General features: G+C 51.4%; 1 protein-coding gene across 2 annotated transcripts in view; it reads left to right on the top strand.

Annotated features, from left to right (window-relative positions):
• Positions 1–25764, top strand: part of LOC147740923 (membrane-spanning 4-domains subfamily A member 5-like) — a 118212-nt gene that overhangs the window by 78028 nt on the left and 14420 nt on the right. For both annotated transcript variants that reach the window (XM_086952212.1, XM_086952211.1), the window contains exons 4-5: positions 5502–5558; positions 24707–24868. In XM_086952212.1, the coding sequence (XP_086808338.1) occupies positions 5502–5558; positions 24707–24868 (219 nt within the window). The remainder of the gene's footprint in view (positions 1–5501; positions 5559–24706; positions 24869–25764) is intronic.

The raw sequence follows: 25764 nt of genomic DNA, 5'->3' as shown, positions 1-25764 counted from the left end.
TTCGGTAAGCCTTTACCAAACTTCGATGCCCCTTCATCAGAGGGCCCTCGTGGATCCAGGCCTGGATCCATATCGACGCTGGTTGATCTTACCCGACCTTCCCTGGCGTCTCCGTCAATCATGGTGACAACGCCCCCAGCGCCAACCGTGGCCCCGGCTGTCGCTGTCCCCATCCGCACCCCGGAGATGAACTCGTAGCCGGACCGATGTCGGATCCGTCACCAGAGGGTACTTTTTTCCCCTCTTCATCCCTGGTGTTCCTTATCACCCAGAAGGTGCTGTTGAGGACTGGTAGGAGTCCCTGTATCATTTATCAGACCAGCTATAAGAGACGGACTGGAGAGAGGACCTGGATGACGCCAGTGGTCTAGACACTTCTTCAGACCGTGGCATGCTTTCTCCCCCTGCCATGGCTACGGAGGAGGGAGAGTCTCACGCTGTGGTGGTGCGAAGGGCAGCCGATGTCTTGGGCCTGATAGAGGTGCTTCAACCTGTGTCATCCTCTTCAGAACCCCTCCTGCCCTTCAATGAAGCCCTCAGTGACATCCTTCTAGGCACCCGGTTCAGGCCCAGCGTAGGTGCTTCTGTGGAAAGGGCGATTGCCCGCTGCCACCTCTTGGCCCGTGGCGATCCAGTTTTCCTCTCCCAATAACCTTTCCCCGAGAGCTTGGTAGTCCAAGCCTCTTCTTCTTCTCCCAGATAGGGAATCCAAAAAGCTGGATCACCTTGGGAAGCGTATGTTCTGCTCCTCCAGCTTGGCACTGCGCTCCGTGAATACACCATGCCTCTTGGGCCAATACTCCTATCCCATCTGCAATATGGTCGCGCAGGTATGCCTCCAGGCCTTAGTGCCTGGAGGAGACCCGGAACATTCTTTCCCAGGCAGTGGCGGATGGGAGAGATGCAGCCAAATTCACGATAAGATGTGGACTGGATACCGCTGACTCACTAGGCAGAAAAATTGCCACATCATTAGCCCTTAGGCACTATGCCTAGTTGAGAACGTCTGGTTTTTCGGGTAAGTTCAGTTAACATTTATGGACATGCTCTTCGATGGCTGTCGCATTTTTGGCAACAAAGCAGACACGGCGCTGGAGCGCTTAAAAGATTCATTGGCTACAGCCAGGTCTTTGGGCCTTACTGCATCTTCCCGTCCACCCCAGTCTGCTTTTCACCCTTTTCTTGGCTATGGAAGGGGCACCCACCACGCTCAGCCCAGCCCAGCCACCGGTTCACACAAGCTTGCAAGCCTCTGTGTGGCCTCGGACATGCGACCCAGCAACACCTTGTTGTCTGGGAATCAGTGGGCGGGCCAGTCCACCATGTCCCCCCCTGCAGCAGCCTCTAGACCCTCATAGCCTGACATTTCAGGCACATCAACAGCCAATGGGCTGGAGGATTTGCTACACCTCCCCCACTAGCATTCCATCATGTCAGACCTGTGGGTTTTGCAAATAGTCCAACGGGGATACTCCTTCCCCTTCTAAACTTACCCTCCCTCCATGCCACCGACTTTCGACTACTTGTCGGAGGATCATTTGGCTCTTCTTCGCCAGGAAATCTCTGCTCTTTTGGCCAAGGGAGCAATAGAGAGGGTACCAACACCAGAAGTAGGAAGTGGTTGCTACTACTGCTACTTTCTGGTACCCAAGAAGGACAAAGGCCTGCATCCTATCTTAGACCTTTGGGCCCTCAACCGTTTCCTCCAGAAGGAGAAGTTCAAAATCCTCACGTTGACTCAGGTCCTCTCTGCCCTTGATTCCAGAACCTAGATGGTGGCGTTGGACTTGCAGGACCCCTATTTCCACATCCCCTTCCTGCCAGCCCACAGACATTACCTTCGGTACACGGTAGGCCAGGAGCATTTTCAGAGTACCGTGCTCCCCTTCGGCCTTACCAGTGGCCCTCGGGTGTTTATGAAAGGGAGGGCGGGGATCACAGCTCATCTGCGCAGATTAGGGGTTCCAGTCTTCCCCTATCTCGACGGCTGGCTGTTAAAGGAATGCTCATCCCAAGCTCATTGTCTCCCACCTCCAGACCACGCTGGACCTCCTGCACTCGCTGGGGTTCACTATAAACATGTCAAAGTCACACCTGACTCTGTCTCAGAAGCTCTCTTTCATCGGAGCTGTTCTAGACACAGTGCAGTTTCTGGCCTATCCTTCCAAGCAGCGAGTCCGGGATATTCGGGGTATGATACCAATGTTTCAGTCTCTATCCCTGATTTCTGTGAGAATGACTCTGAGGCTGCTGGGCCTTTTGGCCTCCTGCATTCTGCTGGTGCATCATGCCAGATAGCATATGCGGGCTCGGCATTGGGACCTGAAGTTCCAGTGGGCTCAGCATCAGGAGAATCTCTCCGACTGCGTTCAGATCTCAGAGGGGACTGCACTCCAATTGCAGTGGTGGTTAAGATACCAAGATTTGGACAGAGGCAGATCTCTCTCCCTTTCCCAATCAGATTTGACAGTGGTGTCAGATGTGTCACTTCTGGGACGAGGCGGCCATCTGTGAGAGGCGGAGATCAGAGGACTCTGGTCTCCTGGCGGGGTCCGGGCTCCATATCAACCTGTTCAGGTGAACCACTTGGCACTGAAAGCGTTGCTTCCCTCTCTCAAAGCGAAACTGGCCCAAATGTTCACCAACAACACCACTGCCATGTGGTACTGCAACAAGCAGGGCGGGGTTGGGTTGTGGACCCTGTGTCAGGAGGCCTTTCGCCTCTGGATATGGCTGGATCACCAGGGCATAATCCTGGTGGTTCAACACCTGACAGGCTCTCTGAATGCCAGGGCAGATAAACACAGCCACCGGTGCCTGGCAGATCATGAATGGCTTCTTCACACAGAGCTGGTGCAAGGTCTCTTGCAGGGTTAGGGATAGTTTTGGTATAGATCTGTTTGCCGCCAAAGAGAATGCACAATGTCAGCAGTTCTGCGTGTTGGAATTTCCAAGGCTGCACTCGCTCTGTGACGCTTTTAGTCATGAGTGGAGTTGCGGTCTCCAGTATGCCTTTCCGTTTGTACCACTTCTACCCAGACTGCTGAGAAAGATCAAGCGCAACCGGGCCTAAGTTATTCTTGGGGCCCCAGACTGGGCATGAAGAGGATCGTATCCTGAGCATGGCCATCGATCCTCTGATCTGACTGCCTCTTCGGGAGGATCTTTTGTCAGCAGTGGGGGACAGTTCTGCACCCAAACCTGTCCAGTCTCCACCTCCTTGCATGGAGCTTGAGCATCAACAGTTGTCAGCTCTTGACCTTCCGCCTGAAGTCTGTAATGTCATCTTGGCAGCCAGGCGTCCCTCACTAAAACGGTATACACCTGTAGATTGAACAAGTTTGTGGCATGGTGCACAGCAAAGGCTGGGGATCCCCTTTCTTCCCCTCTTTCTGAGATTCTTTTATTCCTTCTTTCTTTGGCCCAGCAGGGCTCTGCTCTTGGCACTCTTAACCCCTTCCAGGCTCATGACGAGCTGGGCTCGTCATGGTGTAGCCTCCTCAAACACTGATGACGAGCCCAGCTCGTCATGAACAATGGGTTTTTTAAAATCTCAGCATAGCTCCAGAATAACGCTAGCGCGCATGTGGTTAAAGGCTATCTTGCAGCTATTCCTGCTTTCCTTCGGCTACCAGATCAGCCTTCCTTATTCAAGTCTTGTACAAAGATTCTTTAAGGGCATTATTCATCTCTTTCCACCATCTCCTTTCATAATGCCCCAGTGGTACTTGAACCTGTTTTAACTTACTTTATGTGTGCTCCCTTTGAGCCTCTTCACAACTGTCCTCTCAGGCTCCTAAACCTAAAAACTGCCTTCCTTGTTTCCATCACCTCTGCTCGCAGGGTGAGTGAGCTGCAAGCCCTCTCTTCCAAGCCCTCTCTCTTCTCTATGCCTCCGGACAAAGTGGTGCTTCGGACGAGGCCCTTGTTCCCTCCTAAAGTGGTTACACCTTTTCACATAGGACACATGATCAATGTGCCTACATTCATTTAATCTCAACCTCCTTCTAAGGAGAAGGAGAGACTCCACAGTCTGGACCCAAAACGTGCTCTGTCATTGTATCTTGACCGCACAAAAGATTTCCAGTGGATGATCATCTCTTTATTGACTATGTCAGTGCCAAGAAAGGTCGAGCTGTTCAAAAGCGTACCATTCCTTGACGGGTTGTCCTTTTTATTCAAATTTGTTATGCTTTAACGGAAAAGGAATCTCCAGTGGGGCTGCGTGCTTACTCCACTAGAGCTACGGCAGAAACCACTGCTTTGGCATGTGGAGGTCCACTTCTTGACATCTGCCTGTCGGCCACATGGGTATCCTTTCACACGTTAACCAGACATTACTGCCTGGACATCCAAGTCCAGAGGGACGGCATTTTTGCCCGGTCTGCCTTCCAGGACTTTCTGGTGTAAACTTTGTTTGCAGACCCTCCTGGGTTGGTATTGCTGGGGTGTCTACTGTAAAGGTCAGGAATCTATAACTGACTGTCTCTTTCAGGTGAACAAGTTACTTACCTTTGGTAACTAGGTATCTGTAAGAGACATAGGTTAATTATAGATTCCTTACAGACTCCCCCGTCATCCCCGCTCTGCGAACTGACTTTTAGGGATAGGGACTCCCTTGCAAGTCCCTAGTTGTTGTGCACTACTGGTCAGTGTTTTTCAGGGCTCTGCGCTTCTGGAATAGAAAGTCGTGTTAGAACTGACATCAGCATGCAGGGGCAGCATCTAAGTAGACACTGCAACGTTATACCGGCGACTAGGACGCCGGCGACAAACATGGAGTCGACCAATGCCTCCCATTGACACTCAGGGGTACTGCTAAGAAAAAATTCTCCAGATCCTGTCTGACGCCTGGCGGTAATTCTAAAGCTAATGGATCTATAACTAACCCATGTCTCTTACAGATGCATCATTACCAAAGGTAAGTAACTTGTTCTTCCAGCTTGGTCTGTTTTCTAGGTAGAACCTCCTTATTGCCTGACCTTAAGATGGTATTTGTCTATTATACTCGCAAGTTTATTGCGGTATGATGCAGATTTAAAAAAAATAATAATTATTTAGCTAGCGACGATGAACGTTTTAATGACTGTTTAAATGTATTCTGTATATTATTTGGTAGAATACTTGCATGGTGATCCAAATATTTAAGTTGAATTGCATCAAAAGCATGGGGGCATGCTGTTCTGCATGTCTCTATTGCTACCATTTAAAAAAAGTAGACTGCATTGCATGCCGCCCATACTGTCAGTGGTGCAAAAGTCATCTCTTCAGTGCAAAAATGTGGTATTTGTCTCACCTCAGTCTGGAAACTCACAGGCTGTCATGTAAGGCTTTATGTACTTTTAAAATATACCCTTGTGCTAGGAGAGGTGGATGGGAGCTGTGTACATGCGGCTAATAGTTAGCTAAGCGGCATGGAGTGAAGTAGACAGAAATGCCACAGTCATAAGTACTTGTTCAATATTACTGATTACTAACTGTCTTTTTCTTCCCTTGAACAGTTCATAGTCAGTGGAGTTTTTTCAGTTTTAGCCCATGAGGGCAGGTCACGTAATCATGTAAGTATTGGTTAGACTCGAAATTCCTCTTAAACTGATTGACACCTATGCACATTTTCTCCCTTACAAGCTCATACACCCTTATACACGCATAAACGCACCTACACACACACACACACACACACACAACCACACACACATGCTTTTCAGAGGGATCATCCATTTATCAGATATACAATAAACCTCAATATAAAATGAATTGAAAAGAGAGAAAGGATGTCCAGCAAATGTCCATCACTAAAGTGGAGTCACATTACAGCATTTGCATGTTGATGTCTGCAGTGATTATGAAAGAAGAAAAGGGGTTTGGAGGCACCTCAGACATTTATAATAGTGGTCTTTAATTTCAAAATTGTCTTTTTATATTCATTCTGTCAACATTTTCATAAATAAAATCACCCCAAAGTGTGTATAATGTTCTGTTCATTTGAAGGCCATCACGAGGACAGAACCACTTTGAATTTTCACTTTATACAGGACTGCATGAGTCTATATTAAATAACAATTATACTGTGATGAAAAAACAGTGAACACGTGTTTCGCAGTCACAGAGGCTTTATCAAGGCTGGCAGTGGTTAACGAAGAGGAATACAGCTGCCTGAAAGGCAACTTAAAAATATTGGACAAAGAACACTTCATGTTCCTGTGCATCATAAAACAAAAATCTAACCAACTTAACTGAGCTGACTCAAAGAGGTTATTCTAATTCTAAAGGATGGTTAAACTATAAGGAAACCAATGTCAAGGTCCTGCAGGTTGATTAGGATAAGTTTCTCTTGGGTGTGTCAGGCAGAGCAGAATAACGGTAAAAGATACATTTATTATTCTTGGTCACACATGGGTAATTCTTTAGATACCTCCCTTTTTTCATACACTAAAGCTTGATCACCTCCCATCCTGACACTTCCTCTAGGGGACTGACTGTATATCACTTCCTCATTCTAACACCACCTCCATTGAAGAGACTGTACCTTGCTTCCTCATTCTAACTCCACCTCCATTGGAGAGACTGTAACTTGCTTTCTCATTCTAACACCTCCTCCATGGTAGGGACTAGGCATCTCTTCCTATCCTGACCCCACCTCCATTGGACAGACTATTGATCGCTTCCCATTCTGATTATTCCTTTATTGGAGGGACAATGCATCACTTCCTATTCAAATTCTTCCTCCAGTGGAGAAACTTGCACACCTCTTTCTGTTGTAACGGTACCTCCATTGTAGAGGCTATATATTACTTCTTCATTCTATCTCCACCTCCGTGGAAAGTAATAGGCATCACTTCCCATTCTGACTCTATCTCCATCTAGAGACTATAGATCCCGTTCAATTCTGACTCCACCCTTATTGGAGAGACTATAGATCCCTTCCCATTCTTACTCCAGCTCCAATTGGAGGAACTATAGTTCACTTCCCATTCTGACTCCACCTCCATTGGAGAGACTATAGATCCCTTCCCATTCTGATTCCACCTCCATTGGATAGACTATAGATTCTGTCCAATTCTGACTCCACCTCCATTGTAGAACCTAGAGATCCCATCCCATTCTGATTCCACCTCCATTGGAGAGACTATACATCCCTTTCTATTCTGACTCCACCTCCATTGGAGAAACTTCCCATTCTGATTTCACCTCCATTGGATAGACTGTAGATCCTGTCCAATTCTGACTCAACCTCCATTGTAGAACCTATAGATCCCATCCCATTCTGATTCCACCTCCATCGGAGAGACTATAGATCCGTTCAATTCTGACTCCACCTCCATTGTAGAACCTAAAATCCCATCCCATTCTGACTCCAGCTCCAATTGGAGACACTATAGATCCCTTCCCATTCTGATTCCACCTCCATCGGAGAGACTATAGATCCGTTCAATTCTGACTCCACCTCCATTGTAGAACCTAAAATCCCATCCCATTCTGACTCCAGCTCCAATTGGAGACACTATAGATCCCTTCCCATTCTGATTCCACCTCCATTGGATAGACTATAGATCCTGTCCAATTCTGACTCCACCTCCATTGTAGAACCTATAGATCCCATCCCATTCCGATTCCACCTCCATTGGAGAGACTATACATCCCTTTCTATTCTGACTCCACCTCCATTGGAGAAACTGTAGATCCCTTCCCATTCTGATTCCACCTCCATTGGAGAGACAATAGATCCTGTCCAATTCTGACTCAACCTCCATTGTAGAACCTATAGATCCCATCCCATTCTGATTCCACCTCCATCGGAGAGACTATAGATCCGTTCAATTCTGACTCCACCTCCATTGTAGAACCTATAAATCCCATCCCATTCTGACTCCAGCTCCAATTGGAGACACTATAGATCCCTTCCCATTCTGATTCCACCTCCATTGGATAGACTATAGATCCTGTCCAATTCTGACTCCACCTCCATTGTAGAACCTATAGATCCCATCCCATTCCGATTCCACCTCCATTGGAGAGACTATACATCCCTTTCTATTCTGACTCCACCTCCATTGGAGAAACTGTAGATCCCTTCCCATTCTGATTCCACCTCCATTGGAGAGACAATAGATCCTGTCCAATTCTGACTCAACCTCCATTGTAGAACCTATAGATCCCATCCCATTCTGATTCCACCTCCATCGGAGAGACTATAGATCCGTTCAATTCTGACTCCACCTCCATTGGAGAGACTAGAGATCCTATCCCGTTCTGACTCCACCTCTAATGTAGAACCTATAGATCCCATCCCATTCTGACTCCACCTACATTATAGAAACTATAGATCCCTTCCCATTTTGACCCCACCTTTATCGGAGAAACTATACATCACTTCCTATTTTAACTCCACCTCCAGGGCAAAGACTACATATCACTTTCAATTCTGACTGCACCTCCATCTGAGACACCAAATTCTTTCTAATTTCAGCACCCGCTCTGGCTGAGAGACACTCATCACTCACACTCTTTTACTCCTTCCACATGGGCATCAGTTTACGCAGCTGCTGCGCCTCCATCAAAATGGCTCAGCCTCCCTTTTCTTTGTAATGAAGGCTCTCCTTTTTCGTTTTTTACTGATCTTTACACATAAATCAGGGCAGAAAATCACTAATCTAGTCTGTATTTACTTATACAATTAGGCAGTACACAGAAAGCTAGGCCTCGTTCCCCTAAGCTTCTACTCCAATGGGTGTGTAGACTGTGAGCATCAGAGGGGTCAAAGAAAATGGATGTGTCATGGTCTCTAACTGTTCCGAAGTCCTGCCCATATAGCACCCTTCAGCTCCACCGGACAAAGAGCCCATAAAGCACCCTTCAGCTCCACCGGACAAGAAGCCCATACGGCACCCGTCGGCTCCACTGAACAAGGAGCCCATGCAGCACCCTTCAGCTCTACCTAACAAGAAGCCCATACAGCACCCTTCAGCTCCACCGAAAGAGGAGCCCATACAGCACCCTTCAGCTCCACTGAAAGAGGATCTCATACAGCACTCTTCAGCTCCACCAGACGAGGAACCCACACAGCACCCTTCAGCTCCAACAGACAAGGAGCCCACGCAGCACCCTTCAGCTTCACCAGACAAGGATCCCACGCAGCACCCTTCAGCTTCACCGGACGAGGATCCCACGCAGCACCCTTCAGCTTCACCGGACGAGGAGCCCACGCAGCACCCTTCAGCTTCACCGGACGAGGAGCCCACGCAGCACCCTTCAGCTCCACCGGACAAGGAGACCACGCAGCACCCTTCAGCTTCACCAGACAAGGAGCCCACGCAGCACCCTTCAGTATCACTGGACGAGAAGTCCATGCAGCACCCTTCTCCTCCACTGGACCAGGAGCCCTCATGGTACCCTTCAGCTCCACTGGACATGGAGCCCACACAACACCCTTCAGCTTCACTGGACGAGGAGCCCACACAAAACCCTTCAGCTCCAGTGAGTTATGAGCCCACACATCACCCTCAAGCTCCACTGGATGAGGAGCCCTCATGGCACTCTTCATCTTGACTGGACAAGGAGGCCATACAATACCCTTCAGTTTCACTCGATACGAAGCCTGCACCGGTCTGACATTTGTAAATAAGCATCTGGTTAAACCTGTTTGCTCAACAAACATGAGTAATTTTGCCCATTGCTTTAAGGGGTGGGGCAGATCAGCAGTTTTGCAATGAATGACTTGTTTGCCTTCTCAGACCCATTTCCATCTCACACCAGATGCCGGGTTTCCGTAGCATGGTGAACTGCAGGAGGCAGTTCATACTCCTGTGAAGGACCTTTTAGCCATCCCTCTTAATCCTGACATTTGCTGTGCTTGGATACCTGTAGATTTAGTTACTGTAACAATTATTATAATGTGTGTTTAACGCCTGAACCGCGGCGGCAATTCCGCCGCGGTGCGGGCGTTCCATTGAGTGGGCAGGGCCGCGTTGGCCAACGGACATGCGCAGCACTACAGAGGTAGCGCTCGCGACGGCCTTTGGCCAACAGGCTCACGGAAGGGTTTAAAAAGAGTGCAATGAAAAACCATAGTTGTTTATGAATTTGTAGCGCAGACCAGAAACCCCTCAGGAATATTTGCGGGGATATAAATGAGCAAATAATATATATTTATTCATTTATATTTTCACGGAGTTAAATGAGAATGATTGAAAATGAATCCTGCTAATGATAAACACCTAATTATGGCTGTATACAGACCTCAATGCAAGAAATACCAAATACCCGAAGCCTTATTTGTAAGTCCTATATTGTCTGCAGCTAAAACTCACATACGTTTTGCGCTCCCACCTCTGATACCAACAGCCCACCCATAATTCTCCATTCTACAGAAAATCTCTTTTTCAACAACTGATGGGGTTTGCTGCTCTCCATGTATAATTCTCCTTTTTTTCTGCATCTCATGCCCCCTTCGAAGCTCTGGTTTCCTAGGGCCACGCACTGCTATGTTCCTTTCATAAAACCTGTTACAATACTCTCCCAAAGAGACTCCACATACCACTCCCTTTTAATCTCCTATTTTGTAACCTGGCACATGCTGCTTACCTCCACATTCAGAATGTCCCTTATTTCAACAGCTTACATGCACTAGCTCACATTGCATACCTCCCCTTGCTACATTGTTTTTTTTGTTTTTTAACATCTAGCACACTTCCGTACCTAATTATAAACCTCACGATCTCTGCAGACGACTTCCATTATATACATTTCATCTACATATTCCAATTTTGCTACAGCTGCCAGGCACTGCATGCTGCCTGATTTTTTTAAACTTTCCTTGGTGCACCTGACAGATACTAGCAGTTGCCTAATTTTAAATCTCTCAAGTTTTGCAGCTGACATACATTGCATGCTACTTAGCTTTAAATCTCCTCTTTCTGCAGGTGGCAGGCACTGCATGCTGGTTTATTTAAAATCTTCAGTTTCTGCAGCTAGCAGACATTGTATGGGCCTTTCTTGCAGAGGCCGCCGCACCCGCCCGAAGGGGGGGGAGGCTCGAAGGCCGGCGCCATAACCCTCGTGGTGCCACCAGCGGGGGTAAACTGGTTCTGGGCGCTTCGATGCGCTCAGGAACCAGCGGAAGCGGGGTGCGCACCAGCCACCCGACCGGAAGTGACCTATTGACCTGAGCGCCCCCAAAGGGCGCCCAATGGTCAACCTGGCTTTGTTTGAACCCCCCAATCAGGGGGACTCACCTGAGACCTGCATGGAGGGCTCAAGAGGATTTAAGCGACGCCGCCCTCCCAGCAGAAGCACATCGCATTCGAGGAGCTGGGAGAACGGCGCGACAGCAACAACGACTGAAGAGGACGAGAGGCGACGCGGCGGAGGACGAAGAGGAAGACGGCAAGGCTCCAGTCGAAGATCAAGGTCGGTATCACCGAGGTCGCCTTATGGAGCGCGGCGCGCCGTGCCAGCTCCCTTGAAGCAGCAGCAGGTAAAAACCGCAGCAAGCTCAGAGCCCAGGTTAAGCACACGCAGCTAGCTGTGCCTTCAGCTGACGGCCTGACGCAGACGCGGGAAACCAAGAAGCCACACACCAGTGCGCAGGGACTCACGACATGTCGGAAGGCCAGCCGGACGAGATGGCAGAGGTGCTTTTGAAGATCCGAGAGTTATCGGCCATCCACGGCGACGACTGGCTTCACCCCCACCTGGGCAAAGGGAAAGAGAACAGACCAGTAGAACAGGCGGATGAAGAGCCAGGGCCTTCTGCACCCAAAAAGTTGAAGAACACGCCGATGAAGAGAACATCGAAGAGGAACCCTCCAAGGAAAGTGCGGCAGAAACCCCTCCCGCCGAGATCAGAGGGCGGCGACCAGAGCGAGACCACCGACCAAAAGAAAAAGGGTGAGCATATTAGCAACATCGTAAGGGAATGTCTAAAATCGCTGGCGCCGGGGCTACTTAATGGCACAGGGCAAGGGGTACCAGGGCCTAGGGAGCAGCGCGCAGAGGAAGCGGCAGGTCTCACGTGGCATATGGTCGACCCGGGGTGGGCCCGTCACACGAGAGTGCAAGAGCAGGTAAACCTGTCCACCCAGGGGGAACAAATCTCCCCACTACCCGGTTGGGGTTACGGCCCCGTTTCGGGAAACCCGCCTCCGAGTGGCGTAGTCAACGATCATTACATCAGGCCATCCCCTGGTCCGGCGTCCCTGACCACGAAAGCCACAGGCTTGGCTTGTCTCATCCCCCTAGCGGTGAAAGAGAGGATATGGCGCAACGAATTCATTGACATATTTTCGCTGCTCGAAATACAGCTAGAGGAGCTTGACCTAACCACGTGCGACAGGAAGGATGAGGACAGGAGAGAAAGGCGTGGGGCCAGAAAGGAGCGCAGTTTCGACAATTGGTTAGACGCCTTTAGAATCATGGCGTGCATTATAGTGGAAAGGTTCCCCCATTGCGCGGCTGACTTATGGCTTTATGAGGCCAATATCCACCTAGCACAGAGGCAGTTCCCGGGAGATGCCTGGTTGGAATACGACAAGGGGTTCAGATTAAAAATGCAGAGGCACCCCGAAATGGAGTGGAATGAGGAGGATGTCTCGGGTTTCATCCACAAAATGCTCACAGCCAAAGATGTCAAGGCCTGGTCGGGAAAAAGCGACCAGCCCTTTCGGAGCTCCTACCAAAAGGGGAAGAGCGGTTCTTATCAAAGGCGGTCGAACGGGAGATCGTACTCCCCAACCGCAACCAAGGCGATCTGTTGGAGATACGAGGCGGGGGACTGCTCATGGGGCTCGTCTTGTAAGTTTCAGCACGCATGCGCTAGCTGCGGGGGCAAGCACGCCACCGTTGCGTGCAAAGGTGCCAAGCACGAAGCGAAAAGAGAGAAGAGAGAAAAGAGCAAGAAGCGGTAGCCCCAACGCGGGAGGGAGGGGGGGACTGGTGGACATTCGTAGGCGCCAGCTGGCCAGATCCCCCATTGTTACGCAACAGCTGCGCAGATTAACAAACAAATACCCGAACAAAGCGGAGGCCAGATCACTGGTAGAGGGCTTCGAGCAAGGCTTTGTTATTCCATTCCAGGGCCCGCTCCCCTCGGCGGGTGCGAGCAACCTGAAGTCGGCAAGCCAACACCCCGAAGTGGTTAGCGCCAAGATAGAGAAGGAGTTGAAGCTGGGTAGAGTTGAGGGCCCCCTCCCAAAGGAATTGCATGAGGGCATAGTCATCTCCCCGCTAGGCGTGGTCCCCAAGAAGGAACAGGGTCAATTGAGGCTGATACACCACCTATCGTTCCCGGAAGGTTCCTCTGTAAACGACGGTATCGACCCCGAAGCTTGCTCAGTGAGTTATGCGTCGGTCGACGACGCTATCGAGCTGGTTAAGGCGACAGGCAGAGGGGCCCTCATGGCGAAGGCCGATATTGAATCTGCGTTTCGACTATTGCCGGTCCACCCCTCCAGCTTCCATTTATTGGGTTTCCAATGGGGCGAGGATGTGTTTATTGACAAAGCCATGCCCATGGGATGCGCAATTTCATGCGCATACTTCGAGCAGTTCGCCACTTTCCTAGAATGGGCGCTGCATGACCGGCACCAAGAAGGTGGAAAACTGCACTACTTAGACGACTTCCTGTTCACAGGCCCGGCAGGGTCCTCAGTGTGCGCAAGCTCATTGGCAGCCTTCGAGGAGCTATCTAGGTCCCTGGGGGTCCCCCTCGCAAAAGAAAAAACTACAGGCCCGACCACAAGCCTCACGTTCCTGGGCATAGAACTGAACTCTATAGCGGGAACGGCCAGGCTGCCTCCCGACAAGGTGAAAGAATTTCGCGAGGAGGTATCGAAGCTGCGGGGTCGGAGCAAGGCCACCCTGAGGGAAATCCAACGAATGATAGGGAGACTTAACTTCGCGGCTCGGGTGATCCCGCCCGCCAGGGTATTCTCAAGACGCCTAACAGGGCTAACGGCCGGCGTCACCCACAAGCACCACCACATCAGGCTGAGCGCAGGCGTGAAACAGGACCTGCAGGTGTGGGATGAGTTCCTACAAGATTTCAACGGGGTGCTGATTTGGAGGGCAGGTTGGGTAACGGCCGAACAGATATCTCTCTACACAGACGCGGCCGGAAGCCTTGGCTTCGGCGCGGTCCTGGGAAACAGTTGGTGCGCCAGCCAGTGGCCGGATGAATGGCATGCGCAGGGGCTCACCAGGAACATCACGTTTCTCGAGCTGTTCCCGATCATTGTGGCTCTAACCATTTGGAGCGAGAAAATAAAAAACCTGAAACTCACGCTTTGGTCAGACAACATGGGAGTAGTGCAGGCCATTAACAGAGGCGCAGCGAGATGCCCGGACATGCTGAGGCTAATGCGACGGTTAATTAAATTACAGCTGGAAGGGAACCTGGAGCTGAAAGCACGCCACGTGCCAGGAGTGGAGAACTCAGCAGCAGACGCGCTCTCACGGGCCCAAATGAAACGTTTCAGAGAACTGGTGCCCGGGGCAGACAAGGAGATGACCCCCTTTCCATCGTCCCTTTGGGACCTGGGGGAGTAGACTTATCATGGCTAATAGGGCAATCACTTACCGCAGAGGCTAACAGAAGGTACAAGACATACGCGGGCACGGTAATGAGAGTGGGGGGCCTAAGATCGCTGGAAGACAGGGCAAAAACTCGCACAGCAGTCGAGAAATTCGTGCAATGGGCATTCGAGTCGAGAAAAACGAGATCGTGGGCCCAGGCGCTTTTAGCCGCCATCGCCCATTTTGCCAGGCTTTACACAGGCGAGGACCCCACTAACTCACTAACGGTGACCGAGTGGACACTGTCCTGTCCGGTTGCTCCCTTCGCCCTCTGCCTCCCCCAGACGCTGAATTCACTGCTGGCTGCATTTGCTCCTGCCTGCCTGCCTGCCTGCCTGCTGCTTAAGCGCACTCAGCGCTCGGTATCGTTTTTGTGCAGATTTCATTTATTTATTTAATTGTCTTTCTCTGGATTGTACTCGGCGCTCGCTAGTACTTGCCTGCTGACACTATATAGAGGTCCTTCTGCGCACTACTGCTGATTTTTCAGATAAGAGACGATTGTAGAGTGCATTTTCACTGTTTACCTACTTTGTAGCTGTGTTTACCCTCGGCAGCCCGTGGCTCCTCCCAGATCCCGCCTCCCAGCCGCCCCTCCCACCCACAAGCACAGCTAACGCGTCACGGCCTCCCACCATTTGTGACCGAGTGGACACTGTCCTGTCCGGTTGCTCCCTTCGCCCTCTGCCTCCCCCAGACGCTGAATTCACTGCTGGCTGCATTTGCCCCTGCCTGCCTGCCTGCCTGCCTGCTGCTTAAGCGCACTCAGCGCTCGGTATCGTTTTTGTGCAGATTTCATTTATTTATTTAATTGTCTTTCTCTGGATTGTACTCGGCGCTCGCTAGTACTTGCCTGCTGACACTATATAGAGGTCCTTCTGCGCACTACTGCTGATTTTTCAGATAAGAGACGATTGTAGAGTGCATTTTCACTGTTTACCTACTTTGTAGCTGTGTTTACCCTCGGCAGCCCGTGGCTCCTCCCAGATCCCGCCTCCCAGCCGCCCCTCCCACCCACAAGCACAGCTAACGCGTCACGGCCTCCCACCATTTGTGACCGAGTGGACACTGTCCTGTCCGGTTGCTCCCTTCGCCCTCTGCCTCCCCCAGACGCTGAATTCACTGCTGGCTGCATTTGCTCCTGCCTGCCTGCCTGCCTGCCTGCTGCTTAAGCGCACTCAGCGCTCGGTATCGTTTTTGTGCAGATTTCATTTATTTATTTAATTGTCTTTCTCTGGATTGTACTCGGCGCTCGCTAGTACTTGCCTGCTGACACTATATAGAGGTCCTTCTGCGCACTACTGCTGATTTTTCAGATAAGAGACGATTGTAGAGTGCATTTTCACTGTTTACCTACTTTGTAGCTGTGTTTACCCTCGGCAGCCCGTGGCTCCTCCCAGATCCCGCCTCCCAGCCGCCCCTCCCACCCACAAGCACAGCTAACGCGTCACGGCCTCCCACCATTTGTGACCGAGTGGACACTGTCCTGTCCGGTTGCTCCCTTCGCCCTCTGCCTCCCCCAGACGCTGAATTCACTGCTGGCTGCATTTGCTCCTGCCTGCCTGCCTGCCTGCCTGCTGCTTAAGCGCACTCAGCGCTCGGTATCGTTTTTGTGCAGATTTCATTTATTTATTTAATTGTCTTTCTCTGGATTATACTCGGCGCTCGCTAGTACTTGCCTGCTGACACTATATAGAGGTCCTTCTGCGTACTACTGCTGATTTTTCAGATAAGAGACGATTGTAGAGTGCATTTTCACTGTTTACCTACTTTGTAGCTGTGTTTACCCTCGGCAGCCCGTGGCTCCTCCCAGATCCCGCCTCCCAGCCGCCCCTCCCACGCTCCGCCCCCTCCACCATCCATTTATGGCCAATGCCCCCACGCGCAGCGTCCACGCGCTACGGCCTCGCCGAAGGTGCGCCAAAGGTAAGCCCGTCTACGCCCGTCCGCGCCTGGACCGCGCCCAGCGCCAGACCCCCTGCCCCTCGCGCTGCCCAGCCCCCCCGCGTCACCTACGATGCCGCCACCCTCCTAGCCCTTAACCCCGGTCGCGCCCCCAACTGCGTCCAAGCCGCTCCTGGACGCACCCATGGACCGTTCTCCTGCTTCTCCTGCAAATTCAGAGGCACCGACAACATCCCCGCTACGACCGCAACACAGATTCCCGACTCCAACCACCTAGAATGCATCCTTCTCAACACCCGCTCGGTCCACAGGCACGCCATTGACCTTTGGAACCTACTAGACACCATCTCTCCTGACGTCGCCTTCCTAACGGAAACATGGATGAACGCTTCCTCCGCCCCTGACATCGCCATCGCTATCCCTGATGACTATAAGATCACACGCAAGGACCGCACCGACCATACAGGAGGTGGAATCGCTATCGTCCATAAGAAAACAATCCGCATCTCAACCAGCTCTGATGCCAACCTCGCCAACTCCGAACACCTTCACTTCCAGATCCACATCGACCCCAAGACCACACTCAGAGGCACCCTCCTCTACAGACCACCAGGACCACGCGCAAAATTCAGTGAAGACATTACGGACTTCATCACCCCACACGCGCTCCCCTCCAAAGACTACATCCTTCTGGGAGACCTCAACTTCCACCTTGAAAAGATCAACGACCGCAACACCGCCACCCTCTTAGACAACCTCGCCAACCTCGGACTTAAACAACTGGTCACTTCCCCCACCCACATCGCAGGTCACACTCTCAACCCCATCTTCACCTCCAGCAACCATGTCTCCTTCAGCCACACTTCAGATCTCCTCTGGACTGACCACAGCTGCGTTCACTTCACCTACAACAAGCCGAAACCCATCATCCACCTCCAACCAACTCTACAAAGAAACTGGAACAAAATCACCACAGACCAGATCTCCACATCACTCCTTCAAACCTCCCCAGCCCTCTCCTCTAACGCCAACGAAGCCGCCGCCAACCTCACCCTATGGTTATCCAACACTGCCGACACCTTAGCACCACTGAAAAAACGGCAAAGCAAACCAGGCAGCAAGAAGGCCTCATGGTTCAACGATGATCTTAAGAAATCCAAGAAACTCTGCCGCTCCCTTGAAAAGGCCTGGAAAAAAGACCCAACCACCAGCACCAAGGACGCCTTCAAAAGCGCCACCCGCACTCACCACCAACTGATCCGAAAAGCCAAGAAAACAGCATTCAAGGATCGACTTGACAACAACGCCCACAACAGCAAGGAACTTTTCAACATCGTCAAGGAATTTTCCAACCCCTCGGCCAACTCCAACGACATCACCCCCTCTCAAACCCTCTGCGACTCCCTAGCCTCTTTTTTCCACAACAAGATTGCAGACATCCACAACAGCTTTGACAACCAACCCGAAAACCAACCCACCCTACCAGCTGCTGACCATCTTCCCCCCATCAACACCCTGAACGCCTGGAACCCAATCTCCACTGAGGACACCATCCGCCTGATGAATTCCATCCACTCTGGATCCCCCACGGACCCATGCCCTCACCACATCTTCAACAAAGCAGACTCCGTCATAGCACCTCACCTCCGAGACGTCATCAACTGCTCCTTCAACTCCGCTACCTTCCCAGAAGATTGGAAACACGCTGAACTCACCGCCCTTCTGAAAAAACCAACAGCAGACCCCACCGAACTCAAAAACTACCGCCCCATCTCGCTTCTTCCATTCCCGGCCAAAGTCATAGAGAAAGCTGTCAACAACCAGCTCGCCGCCTTCCTCGAAGCCAACAAATCACTCGACCCCTCACAATCTGGCTTCCGAGCCAAACACAGCACTGAGACCGCCCTCATCGCAGCAACAGACGACATTCGAACTCTACTGGACAATGGAGACACTGTCGCCCTCATCCTCCTCGACCTCTCTGCAGCCTTCGACACAGTCTGCCACAGCACCCTTTTACAACGCCTCAGAAACATCGGAATCCAAGGAAAGGCACTGGAATGGATCACCTCGTTCCTCACCGGAAGAACCCAGAGAGTCCGCCTCCCACCATTCAAGTCCGAGGCCTCTGAAATCATCTGCGGCGTACCACAAGGATCCTCACTCAGTCCCACCCTCTTCAACGTATACATGAGCCCCCTCGCAGCCATCGCCCGCCAACACAACCTCAACATCATCTCTTACGCGGATGACACTCAACTGATCCTATCTCTCACCAAGGACCCCAGCACCGCTAAAACTAACCTACACGAAGGAATGAAAGAAGTCGCCGAATGGATGAAACAAAGCCGTCTGAAACTGAACTCAGACAAAATAGAAGTCCTCATCTTAGGTAAATCCCCCTCTGCATGGGACGACTCCTGGTGGCCGGAAGCCCTCGGAAATGCACCCATCCCGACAGACCACGCACGGAACCTTGGCGTCATCCTGGATTCTTCACTCTCAATGAACAGACAAGTCAGCGCCGTATCCTCTTCCTGCTTTAACATTCTTCGCATGCTCAGGAAAACATTTCGCTGGATCCCCTCCGAAACAAGAAAAACAGTCACCCATGCTCTAGTCACGAGCCGACTGGACTACGGAAACACCCTCTACGCAGGTACCACCGCCAAAATCCAGAAGAAACTACAACGAATCCAAAACGCCTCAGCCAGGCTCATATTAGACATCCCACGCAACGAACACATCTCTGGTCACCTTAAAGACCTCCACTGGCTACCCGTCAATAAGAGGATCACTTTCCGACTGCTTACCCACGCACACAAATCACTCTACGACATCGGACCAGATTGCCTCAACTCTCGACTGTCCTTCTACACCCCCTCCCGCCAACTTCGCTCTTCCAGCCAAGCCTTCGCCACTGTTCCTCGCATCAACAAGACCACCATGGGAGGCAGATCCTTCTCATACCTGGCTGCCAAAACATGGAACTCACTCCCCGCTTACCTTCGCCTCACCCAGAACCACCTAGCGTTCAGAAAGCAGCTTAAAACGTGGATTTTTGACAAATAATCCACCTCCCCTTCCTAAGCGCCTTGAAACCCTCTGGGTATGTAGTGCGCTATATAAATGTTTTGACTTGACTTGACTTGACTAACTCGGCCTATCTAAAGACGGCTTTAAAAGGCTGGAGGAGGGTTGAAGGTAGAAAGAAGGACGACAGGCGTCCCATTGATTTTGCCAAACTAGGCCAGCTCCTTGGAGCTCTCACGGGCTTAATATCGGACAAATACGAGCTGCTGCTGTTTAGGGCGGCTTTCACGACGGCTTTCTTCGGAGCATTCCGGATAAGCGAACTAGTAGCCCCCAGCAAATCGGGCCCAGCGCAGCAATGCCTGCAGGCAAGAGACATTAAACCAATGGAGAGGGCAGTCGAATTAACGCTGAGACAGTCCAAAACGGACAGGGCAAGGAGGGGGACGACGATACGTCTCCATTGCATCCCAGAGTCGGGGCTCTGTGCGGTATGCTGGTTATTTAAGTACATGGGGGCTCGACCAGCTGGGGAGGGCCCTCTCTTCATACATAAGGACGGGAAGAACCTGAGTAAGTTCCAGTTTACAGCCATAATGCGCCAAGGCTTGGGTAAGGCCGGGTATTGCGCGGCATCATTCGCCTCTCACTCCTTCAGGATCGGCGCAGCGACCTCGGCAGCGCAGCATGGCATGCCGGAGGACAGGATACAGGCAGTGGGCAGATGGCGCTCCAGGGCATACAAGTCGTACATACGCCCTCACCTCCTATAAAAAAAAAAAGAGAGAAAGCCACGGGGTGGGGGGGGGGGGGGCACGAGAGGGACGCGCCTTGGGATGCCGCACGGCAGGGACAGCACCCCTCCCTCCCTCTCATAAATGCACACGGTGCGCAGATAAGCCACCTAACAGAATGCTTTCTCTCGACAGGGGGACGCCCGCAGCTGGTCTGGGTGGTGGGGCACTCATTCGTGTCCCGGATGGAGTCTTGGTGGCGGCAGGGGGGCCGCGGCATAAACAGGCCCAAAGCGACATACATCCGGTGGATAGGGCAGCCGGGGATGAGATGGGAACAGCTACTGCCGACGCTGGACGGCCTCATGGCAGATTCGGCCTGGTTGCCCGACGTCCTGATCATCCACCTTGGGGGAAACGACCTGACCCGGCTAGGGCGGAAAGCAGTCGGGCAAGCCATCCAAAAGGACCTCACCAAGACAGCAGCGTGGCTGGGACCTACGACGGTAGTCTGGTCCGAAATGATCAGCAGGAAACATTGGAGAGGGGCCGATTCCAACAAGGCCGTCGACAACGCAAGAAGGAAACTAAATGTGGCGATGCACAAGTTTTGCCTCGCCAATGGCCTGGAATCAATTCGGCACGGCCTCATCCACCCGGGCCGCCCGGAGCTCTATGGGCAAGACGGGGTACACCTATCCGAGAAGGGGATGAAGGTGTTTTGGGATAACCTGTGGGGTGCAATGTCACTCGCGGGTTGCGTATAAAAAAAAAAAAAAAAAAGGGGAAAAACAAAATAAGGAAAGAGATATGGTGAAAGGTGGGAGCCACGAACCAGGTGCAGGGGGGGAGCCACAGTGAGACGTGGGCCTCCCTGCGGCGTGGCGGAAATTCTACACTGGTTGGCTAAGAAAACACACCGGCGGGCGGTGTGTAAGAGGATGGCCACTCACTTTTGAATGCCGCACGGCAGGGTGACGTGGCGGCATAAAGGAGGGGAGTAACAGGAGGAGACGGCACTCGCGGCCCAGACCCGGCCGGACGGCAGGGCGCAATTTGGTAGCGAGCTGGGGACCTAACTCCCGACTGGAAATCTCCCCTCCGCAACATGCAAAGGGCGTGGTCAACCAACCACTGGAGCACCAATAGACTGGCAACAAACTGGCTTGGGTACAAGCCCCATTTTCGAACTAAGGAGGGCACAAAGAGACTGACATCCGCTATCACAAGAGGGTGTCATAATGTGTAATATGCCAATTATGATTGATAATTATGATTGATGAGTAATGTTCGCAAAATGGAAGATTGCTTGAAACCAGTTTGTGTTATTAATATGTCTTTGGTTATTAATAAACTGCGGCCAACAACGACCACTAATGATACCAGGTTTGTTGGCTGACATTATTTCCCACCTTTGGCAACAGCAGAATGCGGGGGCCGGTAAGTATGGAGACTGGGGTCTCCGCGGAATAGGCACATGCGAGGGTTATTGCAGAGGCCGCCGCACCCGCCCGAAGGGGGGGGGAGGCTCGAAGGCCGGCGCCATAACCCTCGTGGTGCCACCAGCGGGGGTAAACTGGTTCTGGGCGCTTCGATGCGCTCAGGAACCAGCGGAAGCGGGGTGCGCACCAGCCACCCGACCGGAAGTGACCTATTGACCTGAGTGCCCCCAAAGGGCGCCCAATGGTCAACCTGGCTTTGTTTGAACCCCCCAATCAGGGGGACTCACCTGAGACCTGCATGGAGGGCTCAAGAGGATTTAAGCGACGCCGCCCTCCCAGCAGAAGCACATCGCATTCGAGGAGCTGGGAGAACGGCGCGACAGCAACAACGACTGAAGCCCACCCACCCACACCTAAGGAACAGCAAAAGTCGCAGTGCTGGATAAGGGAAAGGGTGTTAGCGGAAATTCTACACTGGTTGGCTAAGAAAACACACCGGCGGGCGGTGTGTAAGAGGATGGCCACTCACTTTTGAATGCCGCACGGCAGGGTGACGTGGCGGCATAAAGGAGGGGAGTAACAGGAGGAGACGGCACTCGCGGCCCAGACCCGGCCGGACGGCAGGGCGCAATTTGGTAGCGAGCTGGGGACCTAACTCCCGACTGGAAATCTCCCCTCCGCAACATGCAAAGGGCGTGGTCAACCAACCACTGGAGCACCAATAGACTGGCAACAAACTGGTTTGGGTACAAGCCCCATTTTCGAACTAAGGAGGGCACAAAGAGACTGACACCCGCTATCACAAGAGGGTGTCATAATGTGTAATATGCCAATTATGATTGATAATTATGATTGATGAGTAATGTTCGCAAAATGGAAGATTGCTTGAAACCAGTTTGTGTTATTAATATGTCTTTGGTTATTAATAAACTGCGGCCAACAACGACCACTAATGATACCAGGTTTGTTGGCTGACATTATTTCCCACCTTTGGCAACAGCAGAATGCGGGGGCCGGTAAGTATGGAGACTGGGGTCTCCGCCTAATAGGCACATGCGAGGGTTATTGCAGAGGCCGCCGCACCCGCCCGAAGGGGGGGGGAGGCTCGAAGGCCGGCGCCATAACCCTCGTGGTGCCACCAGCGGGGGTAAACTGGTTCTGGGCGCTTCGATGCGCTCAGGAACCAGCGGAAGCGGGGTGCGCACCAGCCACCCGACCGGAAGTGACCTATTGACCTGAGCGCCCCCAAAGGGCGCCCAATGGTCAACCTGGCTTTGTTTGAACCCCCCAATCAGGGGGACTCACCTGAGACCTGCATGGAGGGCTCAAGAGGATTTAAGCGACGCCGCCCTCCCAGCAGAAGCACATCGCATTCGAGGAGCTGGGAGAACGGCGCGACAGCAACAACGACTGAAGCCCACCCACCCACACCTAAGGAACAGCAAAAGTCGCAGTGCTGGATAAGGGAAAGGGTGTTAGCGGAAATTCTACACTGGTTGGCTAAGAAAACACACCGGCGGGCGGTGTGTAAGAGGATGGCCACTCACTTTTGAATGCCGCACGGCAGGGTGACGTGGCGGCATAAAGGAGGGGAGTAACAGGAGGAGACGGCACTCGCGGCCCAGACCCGGCCGGACGGCAGGGCGCAATTTGGTAGCGAGCTGGGGACCTAACTCCCGACTGGAAATCTCCCCTCCGCAACACGCAAAGGGCGTGGTCAACCAACCACTGGAGCACCAATAGACTGGCAACAAACTGGTTTGGGTACAAGCCCCATTTTCGAACTAAGGAGGGCACAAAGAGACTGACACCCGCTATCACAAGAGGGTGTCATAATGTGTAATATGCCAATTATGATTGATAATTATGATTGATGAGTAATGTTCGCAAAATGGAAGATTGCTTGAAACCAGTTTGTGTTATTAATATGTCTTTGGTTATTAATAAACTGCGGCCAACAACGACCACTAATGATACCAGGTTTGTTGGCTGACATTATTTCCCACCTTTGGCAACAGCAGAATGCGGGGGCCGGTAAGTATGGAGACTGGGGTCTCCGCGGAATAGGCACATGCGAGGGTTATTTAAATCTCCACATTCTACAGCTGACAGGCACTGCATGCTGCCTTACTTTCAATTTCCACATTCTGCTATTGACAAACTCTTTATGCTGCTTCATTCGAAATCTCCATTGTCTGCAGCTTCCAGACATTGCCTGTACTTCTGTTTAAATCCCCCTTTCTGCAGTTGACAGACTGCAGTGCAGTCTCTTTTCAATTCTCACTTATCTGCAACTGACAGACACTGATACTGCCATACCCTAAATCTCCCTTGTCCGCAGCTGACAGACACTCACACTCTACATGCTGCTTCATTTAAGTCTCCCTTGTCTGCAGCTGACAGACACTCACACGCTACACGCTGCTTCATTTAAGTCTCCCTTGTCTGCAACTGACAGACACTCACACGCTACATGCTGCTTTATTTAAGTCTCCCTTGTCTGCAGCTGACAGACACTCACACATTGCATGCTGCTTCTTTAAATCTCCCTTGCCTGCAGCTGACAGACACTCACGTATTGCATGCTGCTTCTTTAAATCTCCTGTGTCTGCAGCTGACACTCACACATTGCATACTGCTGCTTTAAATCTCCTGTGTCTGCAGCTGCCATACATTTCGGGTACTTCTGTTTAAACCCCCCTTTCTGCAGTTGACAGACTGCAGTGCAGCCTCTTTTCAATTCTCACTTATCTGCAACTGACAGACACTGATTCTGCCATACCTTAAATCTCCCTTGTCTGCAGCTGACAGACACTCACACGCTACATGCTGCTTCATTTAAGTCTCCCTTGTCTGCAGCTTTCAGACACTCACACATTGCATGCTGCTTCTTTAAATCTCCCTTGTCTGCAGCTGACAGACACTCACACATTGCATGCTGCTTCTTTAAATCTCCCATGTCTGCAACTGACAGACACTCACACACTGCAGCTTCTCATTCTAAGTCTCCTTTTTCTCCAGCTGATTGGGACTCTGATCTTGAACATCATCGCTGCTCTTGAGGCTGTGGCTGCCGTCGTCATCTTCTCCATCGACCTGGCCAGTCACACGTATGACATCTGCATGAATGAGGGAGCCGGTGTCGCCTTCAATCAGTGCAAGATGTACAGAGGTGCCTTCCTTGTGAGTACTCCCTGGTGACCATTACAGATGTAGTCCTAAACTCTTACAAATGTTCTCAGCTCAGGCACTTACTCCAGGAGATTCACACAGCACCTTGACTCCTTTGGCTTGCTCAATGTTTTGACTTTTGAGCACTTTAATTTTTGGTTAAAAGTTTCATTGAATTAACTCTTGCTTTTTTAGCTATTGCATCGCCTTCTACTTAATATGTCTGTCCATAATGTAGAGTTTTATAGCCATAATGCCAGAGCATGTCAGAGGAAACTTAGTGACGTAAATCAGTGTGTATTTTAAAGAGCGTGAGTGGGGCTCCTGACACTTGTGATATCCCTAATCCATTTTACTTTGGCACCAGCTGTTGTACCTGTTGGCCCTCTCCTGTCTACTTCTCAGGAAGTGTCATTTAGCTCAAAATGCTTTGGCATTTCAGTTGCCTGATGAGTTGCCATTTCAACAAATCTCTTGTGTTGGAATGTTGTCTGGTCAATTCATTGTCGGAAGCTGTAAGCACATCCATGTCAGCTGCCCAAAGTCACCTGCAGACTAAAACCACCACAATCAGCAGGGCAAGGCAGCACCACAATCAACAGGGCAAGGCAGCAGCACAATCAACAGAGCAAGGCAGCACCACAATCAACAGAGCAAGGCAGCACCACAATCAACAGAGCAAGGCAGGCCCACAATCAACAGAGCAAGGCAGCACCACAATCAATAGGGCAAGGCAACACCACCACAATCAACATGGCAAGGCAGCACCACAATCAACAGAGCAAGGCAGCACCACAATCACCAGAGCCAGGCAGGCCCACAATCAACAGAGCAAGGCAGCACCACAATCAACAGGGCAAGGCAACACCACAATCAGCAGGGCAAGGCAGCACCACAATCAGCAGGGC

The sequence above is a fragment of the Lissotriton vulgaris genome, chromosome 1_1 (assembly GCF_964263255.1).
Source record: "Lissotriton vulgaris chromosome 1_1, aLisVul1.2, whole genome shotgun sequence".
NCBI classification, from domain to species: Eukaryota; Metazoa; Chordata; class Amphibia; order Caudata; family Salamandridae; genus Lissotriton; species Lissotriton vulgaris.
This window is presented reverse-complemented; position numbering and strand designations above follow the sequence as displayed.